At 46.4% G+C, this 20,608-nt stretch overlaps 2 protein-coding genes across 4 annotated transcripts in view; one reads left to right on the forward strand and one right to left on the reverse strand.

Annotated features, from left to right (window-relative positions):
* LRIG1 (leucine rich repeats and immunoglobulin like domains 1) overlaps nt 1-8,570 on the forward strand; it is an 87,933-nt gene extending 79,363 nt beyond the window's left edge. For both annotated transcript variants that reach the window (XM_056501254.1, XM_056501255.1), the window contains exons 15-19: nt 712-1,131; nt 2,322-2,444; nt 3,024-3,170; nt 4,321-4,596; nt 4,797-8,570. In XM_056501254.1, the coding sequence (XP_056357229.1) occupies nt 712-1,131; nt 2,322-2,444; nt 3,024-3,170; nt 4,321-4,596; nt 4,797-5,029 (1,199 nt within the window). In that variant the 3' untranslated portion in view covers nt 5,030-8,570. The remainder of the gene's footprint in view (nt 1-711; nt 1,132-2,321; nt 2,445-3,023; nt 3,171-4,320; nt 4,597-4,796) is intronic.
* A 2,355-nt stretch (nt 8,571-10,925) lies between these two features.
* Nucleotides 10,926-20,608, reverse strand: part of SLC25A26 (solute carrier family 25 member 26) — an 81,082-nt gene continuing 71,399 nt past the window's right edge. For both annotated transcript variants that reach the window (XM_056501256.1, XM_056501257.1), the window contains 3 exons: nt 17,306-17,370; nt 15,826-15,899; nt 10,926-11,361 (listed from right to left, as the gene is read on the reverse strand). In XM_056501256.1, coding sequence (XP_056357231.1) covers nt 11,265-11,361; nt 15,826-15,899; nt 17,306-17,370 — 236 coding nt within the window. In that variant the 3' untranslated portion in view covers nt 10,926-11,264. The remainder of the gene's footprint in view (nt 11,362-15,825; nt 15,900-17,305; nt 17,371-20,608) is intronic.

Genomic DNA, 20,608 nt, shown 5'->3' on the forward strand with positions numbered 1-20,608 from the left:
AAAACCCATGACCCATCATCCATTTTTTGAGTGTAGCCCCTGGGGGGCTTCATCTGCCCTAAATGTACCTGAAGACCCTTCAATAAATATAACAGCTTTTTATTCCCTTTATTTTGTCTGTCCTCTGTTTTTAGGTAGTCTCACCAGTGCTCTAGGAGGCCAAGTGCAAGTGGGAAGTGGGAGGGATGGCCATTCAATCTCTTTATCAGTTGCAGATAAAAGAGAGACAGTGTCAAATGATCTGCTTAGTCTTGTTTCATTCTTTTATACTGTAGTTCACTAATGAAAAATACCTGTTAAATAAGAGCAGGAGCTGTAAGTCGCATCTCCTCTTGTGCTGAGGAAGACCCTCCAACCTATTTGCTGTCTGGGAAAATTACTTGAAAATTACAAAAAAGAAATTGCACTTCATCTCTCTTGCCGTATGAAATAATTCACATGCCAGCTGTTGGTCCACGTCCTCAGAAGTTTCGTGTTGGGAAAACTTAACACCAGTTGGCTGTGGTTGGTAGATCTTGTAACACTCTGTAACTCCCTCCTAGCTATTTACTCTGAGGGAGCTAAAGTGTGTGGGTTACAACAGATCTGTTGCGGTGTGCAGCTGCCATATTCCAGCGTGGGCCTGCTTCACGCATTGCAGTCTGCAGGAATATTCAGCGCTGTTTAAATCCATCCCTAACCATGAGTTTCCCCATGCTCGTTCCCCCGCAGAGACCCCGTCCTTGCTCCATCCCCTGGAAGACCACGTGGTGTCGGTGGGCGAGACGCTGGCGCTGCAGTGCAAGGCCAGGGGCAGCCCCCCGCCCCGCATCACCTGGCTGAAGGGCGACCAGCCCCTGGTGCTGACAGAGAGGCACCACTTCGCCTCGGGCAAGCAGCTGCTGGTGGTGCGCGGCGCGGTGCCGGAGGACGCGGGCCGCTACACGTGCGAGATGTCCAACGCGCTGGGCACGGAGCGCGCGCACAGCCACGTCAGCGTGCTGCCCGCGCTGGGCTGCCGCCGCGACCGCACCACGCTGGGCATCGTCACCATCGCCGTGGTCTGCAGCATCGTGCTCACCTCCCTCGTCTGGGTCTGCATCATCTACCAGACCAGGAAGAAGAGCGAGGAGTACAGCGTCACCAACACAGGTAGCTGTGCTGTGCCGGGGTCCCCTCTCAGCCTTGCTGCTGCCAGGCTGTGGTTCTCTTGGTCACAGGGCTGGGACCAGCCTGCACCTGCTGCTGAAGCGTGTTCAGGGCTGCGTTTCCCACCTTGGCTTGTTCTTCAGGAAGGTCTTTTCCACCTGGCAGGAGTTACAGCCATTGCTTTGCTACTTTGGTTTTCCATGACCATAAATGATAACTTTTGAGACAGTCTGGATGATGTCCGTGATGCTGGGAACCTGTCTTACTTTTTGGAAATCTCTATTTTCAAAGACTTTGAAGCCAAAACTTAAAAAAGTAGACTTTGAAGCAGGAATCCCCTTTTCCATGTTGGCTGTAAGCCCTGCTGCTGGGGGGTGGTATGTTACTTTTTAGAGCAAATTAGCATTTATTGCTCTCTCCTGATGCTCAGAGGGCATAATTCGATGCTGAAATAAGTGTTGCAGTGAGAATAGTCTCCTGCCCTCCTTACACAGTCTCTGAACAAAACAGAATATGGAAGAACCACCCTAAGTCTTTCCCAGCCTGCTTGGAACTTCCAGCCTTCCTACATTATGCTTAGCTTTAGATAAAGTACAAAAGGATTTTTAAAGATATTGGGTAGGTAGGAAGTCTTGGATAGCCTATTAACAGTGTGATGTATTAGTGGGATCCTTTTTTCAGTCCTGAAAATCCAGTGCTTCATACCCTGATACAATTGAGTTTCACCTGGTTTTGTGTGGCAAGGGAAACTGAAATTGCCTGATAGAAAATGGAGAGAGCTAAGAACAGTCAAGAGGCTTAAGACTTATTTCCTGCTTAGGAGAATCAGAGAATCATATGCTCTTCTGCAGAATACTTGTACTCCTGACTTCAGGAGGCAGAAGACTTGAGTCAAAGGAGGGAGTAAATTTAAGGGGAAAGAGAAGGATTTACTTATTCTGAATAAATAGTTCTATTCCACCTACTGTGTACTGACTATGCCACATGCAAACACTCAAAGTGCCTTTATCAGCACTTTCTCCCACAGCTTTAAGCTTTGAAAAATCAGGAATAGGGCTTCTGAGGGGAAAGGACTATTTAGACAGTTTAGAAAATAACCAGTTCTAGATCTGGTCCCAAATCCCCCTTGAAAATGCAAATTTACTTTGAAAATCCTGCTGGGAACTGACTTTTCCCTGCTCCCATTGCTCTAGATGAGACTATTGTGCCTCCTGATGTGCCAAGCTACTTGTCCTCCCAAGGGACTCTGTCGGAGCGCCAGGAAGTGGCCATTGGAGTGGACAGCCAGCAGCCCAATGGGCACATTGACAGCAACGGTGAGAAATGGCTTCAGCAGCCTCTAATGCTGCATCTCAGCTTGGGATGGGAGCTAGAAGGCTCAGCCCAGAGTAGTTCTGTGTTTGTGTTTGTTCTGAGTTATCTGAGAGATCTTCATAAAGTAACTCCTGCATTTATGCAGAGCAGGGATCTGTGTTTGACTTCACAGAGCTCTCCTCTCCCAGCAGTAAGTGTTCCTACAAGCTGGCTGCCTCAGAAACTGCTCAGTCAGGCCCTAAGGACTGGCTTTTTGCTAATTTTGGATTCTTTTTTTTGGCAGCAGAGTTACCCAAACTAGAAAATGCATTAGCATTGCCTGTCCCTGCCTTCAGGCTTTGAAATTAAATGTTGGGGTTTTACACTATTTAAGCACAGCACATTAGGAAGGAGAATTTAAGAGTTCTGAACTAAGATCCTCCTGAGATTGTGCAGCATTTATTCTGTTAAATGTTTGCTGAAAATTATCTGTTATCTCCACTGCTGTTTTTCCTCCCTTCTCCAGTACAAGTAAGACCAACAAGCCATCTAATTGTGAGCAGATGGCTGTGATCTTTACCCAGATGGTTTGTTTGTTACAGGGATGTGTCAGGCTGATGCTGGAAGGTGTCCAGATGTTGAAGCTCCTGCTGTAGGTTGCAGACAGCCCAAGCTGTGTATCAGCTATAATAAAGACACTTGGAAAACTGAGGACATGGCCGATGGAATGCTTGTTCCAGATAAGACAGGTACAAACCTCATTAATCTGGGAAGGCATTTCGTGTTTGTACAGATCACAAAACCCTCCAAGACACCATTCACACAAGAAATTTTTACCTTCAGAGAAAAAAAAAAAAGCTCAGAATGATTCTCAGGTGCAAGCACAGAAAATTTACTTTCTTCTGCTTGCTTTGATCCTCTCTCAAGCTTGGATAGTTGGAATTTGAGGAACAGTCAGAAAGAAGCAGAGTAAAGCTCCCAATTGCCATTCTGTGCAGCTGGCTGATGGGAATTTTGATTTGAGATATTCCTAAAATATGAGAGCACTTTCAAGACTGAAAGTGTTAAAATTTTTCATGCTCTTTTAAAAAGGCTGTTGACTTCAAAGCTCAGCTTTTTAATTTATTTTTAAAATTTAAAGGTTGTTTTGTGCACTACACCTGCCTTGCTCTTTGCCAATTTCTAGGGTGTTGCACTCATACTTTTCTATTTTTAGGATGGGCTTTCTGTTCTCACACTGTATTGTAAAAGCCACAGAAAATCAGCAAATGAAACAGATTTTCTCTGTAGGAGAAACTAATGTAAAGTTTAATAATGGAAAGTTGTTGAGCACACTAAGGAAATTAATTTTCAACATTTAGAGACCCCTTGGTGCTTTCTGCTCATCTGTTGTTCCCACTACCAGTAATAACATATCTTGAGATAACTCAGAGGAATGTGAGCTGATGGTGATCCTTGCAAAGCAGCAGCACAAAAATAAGAAAGGTAACTTGGTATTTTAAAGCAGCTGCAGGAAAATTCCACTTTGCACTTCTATGCTGATTAGAAAGTTTGGGAAAGGAAATAAATGTATAGTTTATTAAAAAAAAAAAGAAAGTTACAAGTACTTTGGAGTGAAAAAGAATCTCTAACTAACTAAAGTTGTTAATTGGAATACCTTTAGTGATGGTGGCTGCACAGTTCTGAAAACTGAGTAACAGCCCTGTGTAAGACCACGTGATTTAGTGAGGGATTCCCCCTCTGAACTACACAGAACTATCCTTTCCTTCCATGACTTGTGTGCTCCAGTGCTGACCACTTCCAGCTGCCCATCTTCCCCTGCTGACTCTCTCTTCCTCCCCCAGTGCTGACCATTCCCAGCTGCCCATCTTCCCCTGCTGACTCTCCCTTCCTCCCCAGGCTCGGGGCTGCCCGTGGTGTGCAGGGAGTGCAGCGGCAGCACGGACAGCGTCGGCGCGCACACGCACCCCCAGGACTCGGAGAGCCTCAGGGCAGTGGAGAGCGCCCAGCCCAGTGCACTGAGCAGCAAGGAGCGCCCCAGGAAGAGGGCTGCAGGCACCACCAGCCTTCTCCATGCTCAGCCCTGCAATGGCATTGCCAGTGGCAAGAGGCTGGAGACAGACGGGACCCTCTACCCCAGCAACCACGACAGGATAAGGGCGGAGGGCGCGGGCGGTACGTCCTTCCTGGGGTCACCTCTGCTGCCCTGCACTGCTCCCCTCAGCCCTTCCAGCCAGCCCACGGCCAGGGTGGGGTTGGTTTGAGCACAGAATGGAGTCAGTAACCTTGGGGAAGACCTCCAAGTCTTCCTGGAGGATGGGAGTGCTTGGCAGGCTGGGCATCACCTAACTGTGCTGCTCCTTTGGCGTTTACAGGCTCTTCACAAGCAGCAGCAAAGCCTTCAGAGCTCAACAACCTTAATTTGGTGAGAGCTTCACCTGCAGGAGGGTCACTAAAGCAACTGAACGTGCTTCCTGAAATATCCCCAGCACTACTGGATCTGCAGAGGGAGGCAGAGGTGGGGCAGGCTCTCCTGCCCAGCAGCAGCACAGCCCAGCCCCACGACTCCACCCACGAGCCCAAGCTGCCCAGCAGGTCTCTGGACTGAGAGCACAGACTGACTGCCACGTGCAAATTAACAAACACACTATTACTTTTTTAAATTTTTTTTTTTTTTTTTTTTTTTTTTTTTTTTTTGCACAGAGTATATAGGCTACTTACTTCTACCTCGAATCTTGAACTGATGGCCTGGCAAAGGCAACCAACTGAGGTATGAGAAACAAGCTTGTATGGGGAACAAACTCCTGTTCGAGCGTCATCTGATTGTACATAGTTTAAAACTTCCCTGAGAAGTATGAAGTGTTCAAAAGTCAACTTGCATATGAAGCACATAAATGCAAGGGATTACTGTGTAAAGAGAAAAGTATTTGATACAATTGTACATAAGAGTTTTCATATATAAATATATATATAAAAATATATATATATATCTTTTACAGAGGCTATTTTAATCTTTAGTGCATGGGAAACTGAGTGAAATTTTACAATTTTGGCAATATTGTTTCCAGTATCAGGTTGCTGTTAAACTTTGTGAGAGAAATAATTCTGGTGCCTTAAATGCATAAACAGAACTTTTAAAAGCCAGACCGTTCCAAAGGGATTTTCCTCTTTTCAGTGGAAGTTCCTTTACACTATGTACACCAGGGCTGGGGCAATCCCAGGGGCTGGTTGGGTGGAGAAGTGACCAGGAGCAGCCCTGAGGAAAGAGACTTGGGGATGTTGGTGGATCAGAGGCTGGACATGCCCTGGCCATGTGTGCTCACAGCTCAGAAATCCAGCTGTGTCCAGAGCCTTGTGGGCAGCAGATTCTCCTGCTCTGCTCCACTCAGGTGAGACCCCACCTGGGCTTCTGCACACAGTTCTGGTGCCCTCAATATAAGAACTGTAGTGACGAGACCAGCAGTAATGAGTTCAAACTCAGAAAGGGGAAATTTAGGTTAAGTACAGAAAAAATTGAAATTCTGCTCTGTGAGAGTGATGATCACAATGGCATCCTGGCCTGTATCAGTAGTGTGGCCAGCAGGAGCAGGGAGGTCATTATTCACTTGTACTCAGCACTGGTGAGGCTGCACAGTGAGTGCTGTGCCCAGTTCTATCCCCTCAGTTTAGGGAGGATGTTGAGATGCTGGAGTGCATCCAGAAGAGAGCAACGAGGCTGGTGAGGGGCTTGGAACACAAACCCTGTGAGGAGCAGCTGTGGGAGTGTGGGGGTGTTTAACCTGGAGAAAAGGAGATTCAGGGGTGAGCTCATCACCCTCTAAAACTCCTGAAAGGTGGCTGTGGTCAGGTGGGGTTGGGCTCTTCTCCCCAGCAATGACTGACAGAACAAGAAGCCTTAAGCTGTGCCAGGGGAAGTTTAGGCTGGACATCAGGAAAAAATTCTTCACTGAAAGAGTGATTGGGCATTGGAATGAGCTGCCCAGGGAGGTGGTGGAGTCACTGTCCCTGGATGTGGCACTTAGCCACATAAGGTGGTGTAAGGTCATAGGTTGGACTTGATCATCTCAAAGGTCTCTTCCAACCTTGTTAATCCTGTGATTCTGTCCCTTCCAACCCAAGACATTCTGTGATTCAGTTGGGTTACTTAGCACAAATTTCCTTCCCCTTGGAAATTTATTGTACTTAACACATTTAATAATAGAGATCTTCAACTGTGTCAAGTGAAATTTATAAAGAAAAAAAAAGCAGTGAGCAATTACATAGCAACCTGATATTTTCCTGTTGGTGGAAGAACTTAAATTCCATTATTTTTCAAAACTTTATAAAAATTAGTATTTGAACCGTGACTGTGTGAGACTTTAGAGTGGACCACACAGGAGGCACTAAATAACTCTTCAACAGTGCAGAGCCCCAAAACAACCAGAGGAAAAGGCTGTTTTGACTGGGAAGAAGTTGTTACCAAAATAAATAAACTAGGGGTGGTCTCATAGCAGTGCACCTCTCAAACAGGTCATCACAGGAGGTGTTACCCTGCCATGTGTGCTGGCACAGCACTGAGCACCACAGGCCCTTCCCCTCCCAAAGGGACCCAGCTCCACCTGTCTGAGGTGTGTGCAGCACTCCAGCCTTGCCCTGCTTAGAATAAACAACCTCTGCCAGTGTAATGCATTTTCACACCCAAAAAACACATCTGTTCCGTGGGGGGTTTGAAACCATAGAGCTGTTTTGACAACAAAACTAAACTGCACTCCTAAGGGGACAGCTGCATCACTAATTCATCCAACAGTTTATTTTTCCCCTGCAACACAATATTACACTTTGTAGTTGAACAGCCAGACTCTCTATATGAAAATATCACCTTCAAGTGAGTTATGCTGCCTTGTGCAGCAATTCTGGGCTAGTTAGAAATATACTTGTTTTATAAGGAAAACTGTGGATTCATGGTTGAACAGACTTTTAAATGGAAATGTCCCAAATGTTTTTATGTGGTCTTTTAAGTTCCTCCATTAATGGGGGATATAAAGAATGCCCACCTCAGTCAAACAGATCTTTATCACTTCTGACTTCACAGTGGCTCTTTTTATTTATAGAAAGGTTGCTTTCTCTTGGTGTTTGTTGGTTCCTGTGGATGGAGGACTCCCAGTTCTTTGTGATTTGAGTTCTGCTAACATGAGGTTGCTAACTCTGGTGATGACTATTTGGGGCAGGTTTATCATGGTGGGGAGGGGGGGGGGGGTTGTTACTTTTTTGCTTAGGAGCAACTCAAATACCAGTTCCACTGAGGCTGAGTCTGGGAATCCACCTTTGCCAGGACTGTGGCTCAGCACAAGCAGCAGAGATAGGGCAGAAACCCTCCAGCTTCACTTTGGATCCATCACTGAGGGACCTGCCCCTGTGCTGCTGCACCTGTGGGGTTTCAGGGAGTGGCTGCAAGCTGCCCTTTGGTTTTATTGCAAGCTGGTCCTACCCAGGCCTAGCTTAAGGAGCCACCATCTCCTGTAAGGGAAGGAGTTCAGGGTCAGGGAGCAGTAGCTGCCCCTGGAAGAATCCAGGCATAATTCAGCCAGTACCTGTCTGTCCCAGTCCCTGACTCTTGACACGTTTGCACTTTGAGACAGGTGGTGAATTATGCTGAGTGCCAAGTTTATCCAAAGCAAAAGGAAATGGATGTTAGAAAATTATAAACTGAGCACAGTTTTCCTTTCACTGAAGGGAAAAGTGCTCCAGAACCAACTCATGGAACCAGGGACACGGGGAGGATGGGAATGATTCAATGGGCTCGTTTTGCTGGCAGAAATGTCATCACCAGTGCAGATACAAAGCATGTTTGCCATGTTAACATTGAAAATAATGTTTCTGAATAAAGTTAACTGCCTAATGTTATGACTTCCACTAAATATGTGAATTTGCTGCTTCTAAGAGGCAATGTGAAAGAGGAAGTATTACTTTTGTGTACAAATTTATTTATTTATTAGAAAATTTGGTACAATGTTGTACATTGAAAAACATGTAAGATATTGAAGTGTCTAACAAATGGCATTGAAGTGTCTTTAATAAAGGTTCATTTATAATATTATGGCTGATTTGTTGAGAGTGAGCTTTTGGGAGTTTCAGTTGAAAATGAAATAAAATTCTAATCCATTGCTATACCTCTTTTCTGTCTTCCTCTCATGAAAATGGAGATTAACTGCCAAAGTACCTGCTCTTGAAATTGGGCCATGAGCTCCTGGGGAACAGCCTGGCATGTGCATGGGATGGAAATTTGGGGCTGCATTGAAAAATACAATACACAACTTGTAAGAAATACATTTCCACTATATCAGCTTACTCTAGTATCTGGCAAGTCCCTCTGTCTTGGCAGTGAGAACAGAACAGATGAGGGGTGTGTGCATGTGTGCAAGTAAAAACAGGGCCAGGACAGCACCAGACCCAGCTGCAGTTGTGAACACCTCTGGTGTTCCCAAACCCCAGCCCCACCTTGGATGGAAATTCCAGAGGTAGCTTTGGAGATAAGCCTGAATTCCTGCTTTAACTAAAAATCTCAATTCAGTTTCTGTATATTTTTAAAAAATTAAAACTAATTCCCCCTTGAAATTATCACGCAGGTTGTCTGAGAATACTCAAAGTTCTTTAATACATCAAGGAGTTAAAGTTTTTTAAAATTTAGAGAAGTTTTAAGAGGCTGCTGCCAGATCTGAAATTTGTTATCTCACTTTATCCCAGTAATGGGCTACAATTAGTTTTTAAAATTTTGGCAAACTTGAAATAACAAAACATTGCTAAAATTTAAACAGTCATAGCAAAACCCACGGATTTTTTGGTCTATTTTTTCTCCCCTCAGTCCCAAAACTAAAAATGTTATTTTCATCCATATTAGGCAAACTGGTACACTTGCCTGCTGCCATTCCCAGGTACCTTTGGCCTTCTTGTGATGCAGAGCTGCTCCACTGGCACAGAGGAAGGGTGACATCTGTCCCCTCCCACCATTAGCTTGGCTGAAACAATTTGGCTGCTTGGTTGGGTTTTGTTTGGGGTTTTTTATTTTAATTAAAAAAAAAAAAAGGTGTTGACAAAAACTAATTCTGCAATATTAATTAAAAACAACAAAAATTGCACCCTTTGGACCCAGTGACATAAAGATGATTATTTACAGCTCAACTGCAATGCTAACCCCCTCACCGTGTTTAAAAGCTTCAATAGAAAATGTGATAGATTTTTGACACAGAGTAATAAATCTCCTGGCCCCCAACCCCTAAAATTGGATGTGATATATATATATATATATATAGTGTCATTAAAGTGGCAGGAAGCACAGCTACACCAAGCCATGGTAAAGAGAAGCATTACCAACCAGCCAATACAGGACTTGGCTGAATTCCTCATTTTAATTGAAGATTATTTTAAGAATTATGTCCTTTGTTCTGTATGTTTTACTTGTCTGCCAGTTATTTTCTAAGTTTTGGCCTCTAAAAAGTCTTACTGCTCTGCCATGGATAGCAGGTAGCAGCCTGTGCTTTTGCACTCTGGGTCTGGTGTCACCTGTGTCCCCTGGTCAGGCCACCAACCTGGTCTGGCATTTGTTCTCCTCCTCCAGGGGCTCCAAACACTCCAGACATTGTGCTCATGAGGGGAACAGCCTCACAGGTAAATCCCAGCACCATGGGCAGCACATGCCCCTGGCACAGCAGTGTTGGGGTGGCAGGACAGAGCAGGCGCGGTGCCACCAGCACGGGTGACCTGGCAGGGCTCAGCCAAGGGCCCTGGGCCACCCTCTCCTCTCCTGTTCTCTGTGTGAGGAGCTTCCCAGAATCATTGCCCAGCCCACAGTAATGCAGCAAACCATCACCCACTGCAGCCCTTGGCTTTGCCAGCCCACACAAACACCTCCACAGCTGAACCTCCCCAGCCAACTGAGTAATTCCAGTAAGGTTTTTCATCACACTCATCCCTGCACCATTTTGGCTGCTGCAGCTTCTGTTTCCCATGTGAGAACAGTACCAGGATTTTGCTCTGCCTGCCAGCAGCCCCTGAGAGCCCTCAGGATCCATCCCTACACAATGATGTCCATCCCTACACCATGATGTCCATCCCTACATGAAGATGTCCATCCCTCAGCTGATGTTCTCCCTGCCCTGCCCTCCCAGGCTTCATTTCCATCCTCCTGCTGCTTCAGCAGCTGAGGTATGAAGACCAAAAGAAAGGCAGAGCTCCATGTCTTTGCACAAGCACAGCTGTAAAATAATACAAGCCTGTGCTTTTACTGGAGAAATATGAGTGTGATTAATAAAGCTGCACTGGCTCCCACACAGGAATGCTTGCTGAGCACCTGTAGGTATAAACAGGAATATAAACTTCCACAAATACAGCTCGAATCAGGAACAAATGGATTATTGTCTCTTACAAAGAGCTCTCCCAAGCTGGAAGCCTTTGCTGCTGTTGGAGGGCAGCAGGCTGTAACTCTATCAGCCCCTTCCCCTCCCTGTTACGAGGCAGGTGCCACTGAATGATGAAAACTTGCTTTATTTCAGCCTCCCCACTCAGCCCCCAAGCCAGAGCTTTCCAAAACACTTCCCCTGCAGGAGTTCTAATAATGCCTTTTGCAGCCACCATAATTAGCTGTTTACCCCCCAAACATTACTTTTTTGGCACCACTCTTCACAGTGACCTCACCCACTTTCCATGCAGGAAAATTTCATGTTTGGGAAACTGGATTATTGGAGGATTTACTTTTCTCCAGCAGGGAGAGTGGCTCTCAGCCTGTGGGACAGCTGCTGTGGGGTGCAGAGGAAGGCTCAGCCCCAGCCAGACTCCTCCTCTGCCCTGGCAGGAGTGGCCAGGCTGGCTCACTGCAGCAGCTGCCGAGTCTTCTCATATGTCCCCAGGAAGATGAAGCCTCCCAGGCTGATGGCTGCCATCCGTGGGACAACACCTGCAAACAAGCTGAAGGCACAGGAAAAGAGTTTGAGAGGGTGAGCAGGGAGCTTTGGAAAACAAACCAAGAAAAAGTCTCTCTTGCTGGTTTCTCAAATCCCCACTGCTCACTGAAGGAATCTGTCTGGACTTCCCCAAGGCAGCACTCCCAAGGCTTGTGGTTTTTAACCCCTCTTCACTCTCCTTGGGTGCAGAAGGAAAAGGCAGGAGGCCACAGTGGGCCACTGGACAGGGATGCTCAGGCCCAGGGCCACCAAGAGCTGCAGAACATGCTGCCCTCACCATCCCCTCTGGGCCAGGGGCTCCCCTTGCACAGACAGCCCTGCTCACTGCACTGCCTCTAAGGGAGCAGGAATACTCCATTTAGCTGCCACCCTTTTCAGGAGCCTGATCTTCACAGTTCTTCAAAATTAACAGGAAACTTGTGCAAAGCCAATTGCTTGACACATCTGAACTCACAGGTGGTTTAACAACCTCAGGACAGGCCAGTGTATCTCCCAGAGGATTACAGGCTCCCTTTGTGGCAAGCAAGGATTGAACATTAAGCTCAAATCAGTCTGGCATCTCATCCCCTTCCAGATCTGTGGCTGAGCCTGGCTCAGCTCCACAGGGATCCTGTGCCTGGCTTTCCCAAAACCTGGGAAAGTGTTTGGGAAACGTGGTCCCTGCTGAGAGCAGGTCCAGAGTGGGACAGGCTGCAGTTCCTGCTGAGACTGGCTGCTCAGGAGCTCCCTGCTCCTGCTGCACAGGGACACCTCTGGCAGTAATGAGCTCTGCTAAGGAGCCTGGAGCACACGGGCAGATGGAAACATTTTATGGCTTTACTAGACAGCAATTGGGCCTATTACCATAATGACAGCTTTAAAACAGAGTAATTTGTACAAGGCATGTATGGACAGAGCTCTGATAGGGCAAATCCTAGGGAGCAGCACACAGCATCCCTCTCCTGCTGAATTAGGAAGCCTCATTACAGGAGACATTTGTTTCCAGAACAACCCACTCGAGACACAGCTATTACACAAACAGGGGCCCATAACTGAGTTACCCAGGAGCTGCAGCCCTGGCAACCCCTATTACTGACCATCCCTTCCAAGAATCCTGGCCCTGCTCCTCCCAGCTTCCTGCTCCCCCTGCCACCCGTGGTCCCTGCAGTCCACGCTTCCCCACGGGCTCCTTTGTGCCAGAGGGCAGAGCTGATTTGGGCAGGGAGGGCCCAAATCCAAAGGGCAGAGCTCTGTGCAGGTCTGTCCAAACTGGTCTCTGCTGGGCCATGCCTGCCTCCATCAGCAATGAGATAAATTGGGTTTATTTCTGCTGGCCCCATCAGAAACTGCTCTGGTGGGCAGAGGTCTGCTGTCTAGTTGGATTTGCTCTCTGTCTGCAGATTTCACCTGGCACTCTGCCACTCCTCAGGTCCTAACTGGAGACTAACAGCACCCCTGCAGTTCCCTTTAGATCACTGAATCATTTAGGTTGAAAAAGGACAAGCCCAAAATAACCCAGCACTACCAAGGCCACCACGAACCCATGTCCCCAAGCACCATTACAAACGTTTTGAGCACTTCCCTGGGAAAGGGATGCTCATTCTACCACTTCCCTGGGAAAGAGGGTAAGGCAATGCAGGGCCTGGACACAGCACAGAGGGGCCAGTGCTGAAAAAATCCCATAGCTCCTCCCATGGTTTGTTCTTTCATGGGGCATTAGTGGACAGGCTCAAGAGTCTCAGCAGAGTAATTTGCAGCCCAGTGGTGGAGGCTTTCTCCTCCCTGCTTGCCAGAGATGGGACCCTTCTCTGCTCCCCAAAAATAATTCTCTCTGCTCTCCTCCCCTCCAGGGGGCTGCCCCAGCAACAGAGGCTTTCTCTGTGCATGTGCTGTTACTGCTGAGGAATGTGCCCTTCTGGTATTTTTCCACTGAAATAGAGATTCATAACCCACACTTCAACAAATAAAACTAAAGGATGTTGAGGGATTATTATTCCAAAATTAAATTGGTACCTCACATGAGCCAATCCCACTCTGACCAGGAAGCTCCTGGGAGGAACAGGACACCTGGTGCAACACCACCAGCTCCATCCCCAGCTCTGCACAGGCCACCTCTCCAGCATTACCACTCCACTAGTCCTCAAGTTCCTCACCAAACAGCTCTGAAGCTTCACCCAGGTTTCAAACACCACTATCTCCTTGTGTGAAAAGCCACCAGACAAAATGCAAACTCCCTTTCCTGTGAAGGATTCCTCCACCCCTCTGGCAAGAGCAAAGAGGTTCACAGATCCACTCACTCCATCCCTATCCTAGCCCTGCCACAGCCCTGGCTCTCCCTGGACAGAAAGGGATGTGGAATTCCTTGGCATGAAGCAGAGGGATTTACTAGGTGCAGACCAGGAAGCTGAGCCCTGTGCTCTGGTTTTAATAAGGTGGCAATAAGCAATGCGTCTTTCTGCCCTCAGAATTCCTCCTCTTCAAGTATGAGATTTATTAGAGGAGCCATAAATCATGTCATGTTGTAACTGGCCAAAAAAGCCCGACATTTTTATTGGTTTTGATTAATAGATTTATAATTGGCAGCAGGCATGGCAGCCTCTGCGTTTATTTTTCCCAAGACTTTCTTCCCTTTCCTCGCAGCTGACGCAGCTTGGCCTCCTTCACATGTTACTTTTTCTCCAGATCTCTTATTGTTTTGATTTCAACTGAATTGTGTTCCCTTTGCTCCTAGTCCACTGGTGCTATCTTTGGGCAGAGTTTAATTCTGTGTTGTTTAGAAAAGGGCACTGCTGAAACACTCTGAGAAGAACACAAACATAGATTTTTACTTTCTGCTGTTGGCTGGGGGGTGGGGGAAGTCACCTCAGCCAAATCCATGCCTCTTCACACCCTTCAGAGCCCAACTTCCACTAGCAGCAGACATGGCCTCACTTCTCCCAGCCCCTTTCTAAACATGCCCTAAGAGTCCACCAAGCCATGCAGGACCCAAAACTCCTCCACTGCCACATCACCCTGTCCCCTCTGAGAGGCAAACCTGGGACAGCCCATCCCTGAGTGCTGCTGGGGGCACAGCTGGGTGCCTCCCTGGAATCAGTGTTCAGGAACTTCCTGCAATTTGTTTTGAATTATTTCCCACATGTGTAGAAAGAGGGCTGAACTTTTATTAGCTGGGCAAGCAGAGATCAGATGTTCAGAGAAAGCTGTCCCCTGCAAAGCTGTGCTGTGCACAGTGCTGGGCAGCAAAGGTCAGAGCAGTGCCCTGAAAGAGTGAGAGGGTTAAAAACCTAGGGAAAAGCCCCAAGCTTCCAAAAATCCCTCCATTTCTCTTCCAGGACAAAGGCAGGTGAGACAAAAGCCCTGCTGAAGGAAGCACAGGCTGAACTTCATGGACTGGAGAAGTTAAGACACATGCCAGTAGCTGACCTCTGAAATTGAATATAAGACATGCACTCAAATAGGACAAGGTTGGTGTAAGTGAAGCAGTGTCAGTAAAAGATTAATTTTGACAAAAAAAAAAAATTTGACACCTCAAAATGTTCTAGAAATACTATCAGAAGAGACTGTGTTCCCACACTGCTCCAAGGCCAGGAAAGCAATTCTCTGTCTCAGGAAAGGACAAAGTGAGGCACTAAAGAGCCTGGATGAACATCACCTCAACTTCCACAGCTGCTCAAGGAAAGCCCAGAACACTTCTGCACTGGCTACAGCAGGAGAGCCCTGCAGAGCTGCTCTGTGGCTGCCAGACCTACTCTTTGTACTCAAGCCTGGCTCAGAAACTTTGCACTTTTGGCCTCCACACTGCAAAAACCCAGGGGCACAAGCTCAAGGCCAGACCTAAGAGGAGATTCAAAGCACAGAGCTCCCTCCCTGTGCTTCAGCTCATCCCCACTGCTGGCACCACACTGGCACTGCCTCTCACTGCACTTCACAACCAGAATGGGGAATGGAAAGGAACAGAGGAGACATTGCTGGTGCTTTCAAATCTGCAAGAAATTGCCAGGAGGAGGAGAAACTGTCCATAAGGGGCTGGTGGGTTCTATGGTGACCTTGCCTGGCACCTCAGGAGAGGAGATTTCACATCCCTCAAATGAAACTGCTGTGTTCACTGCCATGAGATGTGCCTGAGTTTGAATGGATACAAATCACAAATGCACATGTTCACAGGGAGAAGTCCATCATGGGTTATTAACACAAAGCCACCCTCATCTCTGACACCTGGAGCTGGGATTAGAGGTTGGATATGCTCCCAACAATGCCCCTTTCTGTGCTCCTCCCTGGACACTGCCCCCAGCCAGGGCTAAGGTGAGGACACTCAACCTCCCTGAGGGATTTGTTCTTGGCTACCTGACTGCAGCTCCCTGCCCAGGTGCACAGCAATGAAAAGGCTTTTCTGTATGCCAGTATTTAAATATAAACAGATCCCATCCCATCCTCTCACACTCCCCAAAACATACAGACAACACAGCCTTGAGGTGCAGCACATCCTTACCCTGACAGGCCTTGTGTCCTCCAGATGTCACCAAGGGCAGCCAGAACATTCCCCCTGGCACTGCTGGAACCAGCCTGCACCACAGAGACAGAGATTGGAAACTGCTGGCAGAGGTTTGGCTCTTCCCTGAGCTCCTGTCCCTGCCCAGTGCTTCATGACAGGATTACAGACATCCTAAGGACCTCCTTACCCCAGGCACAGGCAAAAAGCTCCTCCTCTCCAGGAATGGAAAAAAGGGCAGAAAGTGAAAGAGAGGCACAGAAGAACAAAACTATCGAGGTCACAGAGCTGGTCAGTTCAGAACTGGGCACTAAGTCCCTTCTGCACTACACTCAGCTCTACATCCAGCAGCTGATACTGCAGTCAGACTTTAAAAAAAACACTCTCAAAGCACCAAGTGGCTTTGCTGCTCCTTTAGATTTAAAACAACAAAAAAAAACAAAAAAAAACAAAAAAAAAAACAAAACAAAAACCTGAGTAGTGTACTGCACGTGAAAATTGTCTTGAGTGCAAAACAGAGGACAAACAGCAGGACCAGAGACACTTAAATTCCATGTGTGTCCCAGTTAATGTGAAATGACCAATATAAACTGAATGGTCTCCAGGCACCCTCATTTCTTTACCTGGTTGCTCAGGAGAGAGGCAGAGATAAATGAAATTCAGTTTTTACAGGTTTATCACTAACTCTTTCCAGAGACAAAGAAGCTGCAGCAGACACAACAGCAATGACAGATAACACAGCAACATGGGGAGCACAGATGTGACTCAGCTGGGGAGCTGCATGTCAGCAACCAGAAACATCCCAAATTGAGAGATGTGAGCAACAGGGTAAAAAACACCCAGAGAAACTCCAGAATGCCCATCCTTCACCTACACAGCTCTTTTCAGGGCTGGGAAAGGCTTTAGGAGCATCCACCTGCTGAGGGCTCTCAGCTCAGTGGCTGTCAGCTCTGCCCTGGGTCAGTGAGATGATGATGGGAACACCAGACTCACTAGCAATTTCTAAACTTATTAAACTTACTGTTCCTATAAGCAATGTTCCTTCTGCCCTGGTTGGCAGATGTTGGCCATCACAATCTCTATAGTTTAAAATTTTACAGAAAATCCAGTACCAAGCCCTCTTGAGAAAAGACATACACACACTCTGAATTATCAGAACTGTGCAATAAATCCCTTTGGGTGTCTGACTCTGCAAGGCTTTTCTCCTAAAGCCACTGCATGAGACTCTGGAAGCTGAGCACAAGCCTGAGTCTGTTTCAGACAGCTCCTTTGGGAAAGGACCAGAGAGGCATTCAAGGAAAGGAACACAATAATTTCATTAGTTCTGCATGCAGTGCCTGCTCACATCTAGTCCTGCCTTCTAGGACAGAGCAGAAATGATTATTAATAGGTGCTGGATTTCATTCTGTAACAGCCCTGCAGAAACCCTGGAATCCCCAGGCCACTCACTGGCCTGTCTGGTGGCCTCCTGCCCCCTTACCTTTGCCAACATAATTCTTGTCTTTGCCACGTCGAGCGGTGTGGTGACTGCAGCTGCAAATCCACCTGAGAAAAGTCAAACAGCAAGCACAAGTGAGACATTGTTGTGTGAATATGAATGCCACACTGCCTGTAATTCCCAGGGCTGTGGTCAGCACTGCTGTTATTAATGCCTACAGCACGTTCCCTCAGGTCAGAGCCCAGGTATGTCTGTCCAAGGGCTGTACACAGATGTTTGGTTACTGTGTATTGACTTCAGAAAACAGCTTCACTCTAAATCCAAACATCCCCATGGACATTACTGTCTTTTTGTTCTGGACTCTACATACATGAACATAGGAAGGTTGTGAGGATAACAGATTCCACTTCCAACATCTACAGCAAGTTTGGAAGGAAAAAAACTACTTATTTGCAGAGATGGGAAAATAAACTAATCACAGTGTTCTGCCTAGAGAATTAAAGTCTGACCATTTAAATGCTAGAAAGATAGAAACATGCTCAGTATCTGAAACACATGTGCTTGGGCTCCTCACTAGACACACACAGACTGGATCTGGGACTGTTTCAAGGAAAAAAGACAAGTCAGTGTTTGGGATGGAGCTCATCTCCAACACATTAAATCTGCTCCACTTTGGATAACAGCAGTGTGGAGCTGCCCAAGGGTCTTAGGAAATTGTAAGAAGTCTGCTGTCACCAGTGCCTTCTTACCCTCAGGGGCATTTTTATTCTCTCTTCTCTCCCAAGCTTCACCCTTGGAGCTCATTACTATCACTTGCCACAGCCAGCTCAGCTGTGACTTTCCTCCTGAAAGCCAGAAATCTTCAGCTCATCCATCTGCATGTCTCACCCCAAACATGTGTGGGTTTCTGGCTCCATATTTTAACCCTGTGACTACAGCCTGGCCTCTTGTGCTATCTAGAAACCAGCTCTGCTGCTTTTCCTCACAGGATTTTATTCCTTCTGCCTTATTTCCCCATCCTAAATTCAATTCTAATCTTTCCCTCATCTGTTCAAAATATTTAAAATGAGTAATTCATGCTGAGGAAGAGCCAAAGTGAAGGAAACTTCTGAAATGCAGGAGCAGCAGTAAGTGAAGAATGAAAGGGAAAGAAAGGGGAAGAAAGGAGAGCAAGAGACTTGTTCTGAAATCTTTCTTCTTCCTCCTAATTTTTTCTTTTCTCTGGAGCTTGTAGAAATCCTGTAACTGCTGCAGCCAGAAACAAAGTGACTCCAAAGACTGAAGCCTCCACAGTACCCAGGGAATAAGCTAAAAATAATCTATTTTCTGTTCCAAGTTTTATGGAATGTAGAAAAATTGATCTCTCTTTTCTTGGAATGGGAGAAGGGAAAAAGCATTTCTTCTAAAATCTGTAAAGCAATGAAAAAAAACATTTTCCCTGCTGGCTTGTGTTTTTACCTGCATCTCTCTCTCTCAACAACCTTAACTTGAACATATTAAACCCCTGTTTTACGACAGAGGAGGCTGGGCCAGCTGGCACCCTGCTTGACTTCTTGCAGTTAATTAAGGAATGTCCCATGACAGTTCAGGAGATGCAGAAAGGCACATGTGCAGTCCCCTGGATCTCCAGCAAGAAGAGCAGGGAGGCTGAGCTGGTGAGCAGCCCAAAATGCCTGGCTTTAGGAGCAGCTCCCACTCCCTTAAGGCTGGCCCAAGTGGTTCACCCTGCTGGGAGTTCTCTAGCAGTGATACCTCACTAAAAAGCAGAAAAATGGGCTGTACTCAAGAAGTCAAAGCAGAAACTATGAGCAAGTTAAACTAAATTCCAGTCCATTCTTGGACCTTCTTTAAGGTCAGAAAAATCTTTTTATTGTGAGCCAGTTTTTGCGTAAGTGACCAAAAGGCTTTGAGAGAATGGTCTGGATAGAAACTTTCGTACTCATGTCAGCAATGTATTTTTAGAATGGTAAAAATAATCTCCATGGAAAATAGTGGCTTTACAAGTCTGGATGTAGAAGGCCTTCCTTTGCCCACAGTCCAAGCTAAAATTAAACAGTGAACCACATGGCTGTCAGGCTCTATCAAACAAAAAAATCTCAAAGCATCACCCAGCTCTGATGGCAACACTTTAATCAGACTAACTTATGTCCCTTATCAGATCCCTGGCACTTTTTTTATGCATTTATTCCTGAGAGTCTCTTATTGGCAGCAGCTTCAGCTTGGCTGATAGAGTGGTTAGAACAAACACAATTTATCCTGACATGATGTTCCCAAATTCTTATCTGCAAAGTTTAATCAAGGCTGATTGGTTTTCATTTTTTTCCCCAGCTAACATCTGGATCTTCCCTACTCTTTCATTATTAACATTTCAATGTTTCTTTTTCCATCGCTGGGAAGTATTTGGTACAGATTTACCAATCAATTCAGAATGGCAACAGCAACAATAAAATGCTTCATAAGCACAACAAGCAGCAGGATAGCGGCTAAATTAAAAGCAAGTTTGTATATCTTGACAAAAACATGAGATTAAAGCTAGCATTTGTTGGGGACTGCTTTTTATTGAAGGCAGAGAGTCTGACAAAATGAATGTTCTCCAGCCTTAACTCTAAATGTCCAAGATAATTTTAGAGTGACCTCTTAAAGCTTAGTACACAGGTATCCAGGAAAAAGATAAGGGAACTTAAAACTTGACTGCTTCCAATCACCAGATTGATACAACAGACAGAAACTGCTAAAGTCTGTTCATTGAAAATAGGAGGGCTGTGCACTGCACTAATACACAATAGGGCCCAACAGATCTTTAAATCACTTACTTAATAATCACTCAGTTCCTGCTGTCACTGAACTCACCAAGAGCTGCCATATGAGGCTGGAGTCTGCTCCACTGATCAGCCACCAGGAAAAGCATCAGAGTATCAGGTGGGCAAGAAAGGCCCAGGCACATTGAGCCTCCCACTCCCAAACCATCCTGGTTTTTCTGCAGAGCTGATGGAGAAAAAGCACCTTTGCAGGCAGCCTGTGCCCAGGCTCACTCACCAGCTCACCCTTGGAGGCTCTTTTCCCTTGCCCTAGAGCTGGGGATGACTTGGCTCAGCAAGTAGGCTAAAAGATGGATTTTCACAAGGGAAAAGGCTCCTAGCAGAGTGACAAATTCCTCTGTTGGGAAAATAAACCTTCCTGCAGTAGTGGAAAATTCATCACCCATCTCCCAAGAAGTTGCAATGGTCACTGTATATTCACACTTCAGCTGAGCAGCCAAACTTTACCAAGTCAGGGTGTTAAACAGAAAATCCCCCTGCTACTCACACCTTCCCAGTGACCAGTCCTTGGAAGTGCTGGTGACAG

The sequence above is a fragment of the Oenanthe melanoleuca genome, chromosome 12, assembly GCF_029582105.1.
Source record: "Oenanthe melanoleuca isolate GR-GAL-2019-014 chromosome 12, OMel1.0, whole genome shotgun sequence".
Lineage (NCBI taxonomy): Eukaryota > Metazoa > Chordata > Aves > Passeriformes > Muscicapidae > Oenanthe > Oenanthe melanoleuca.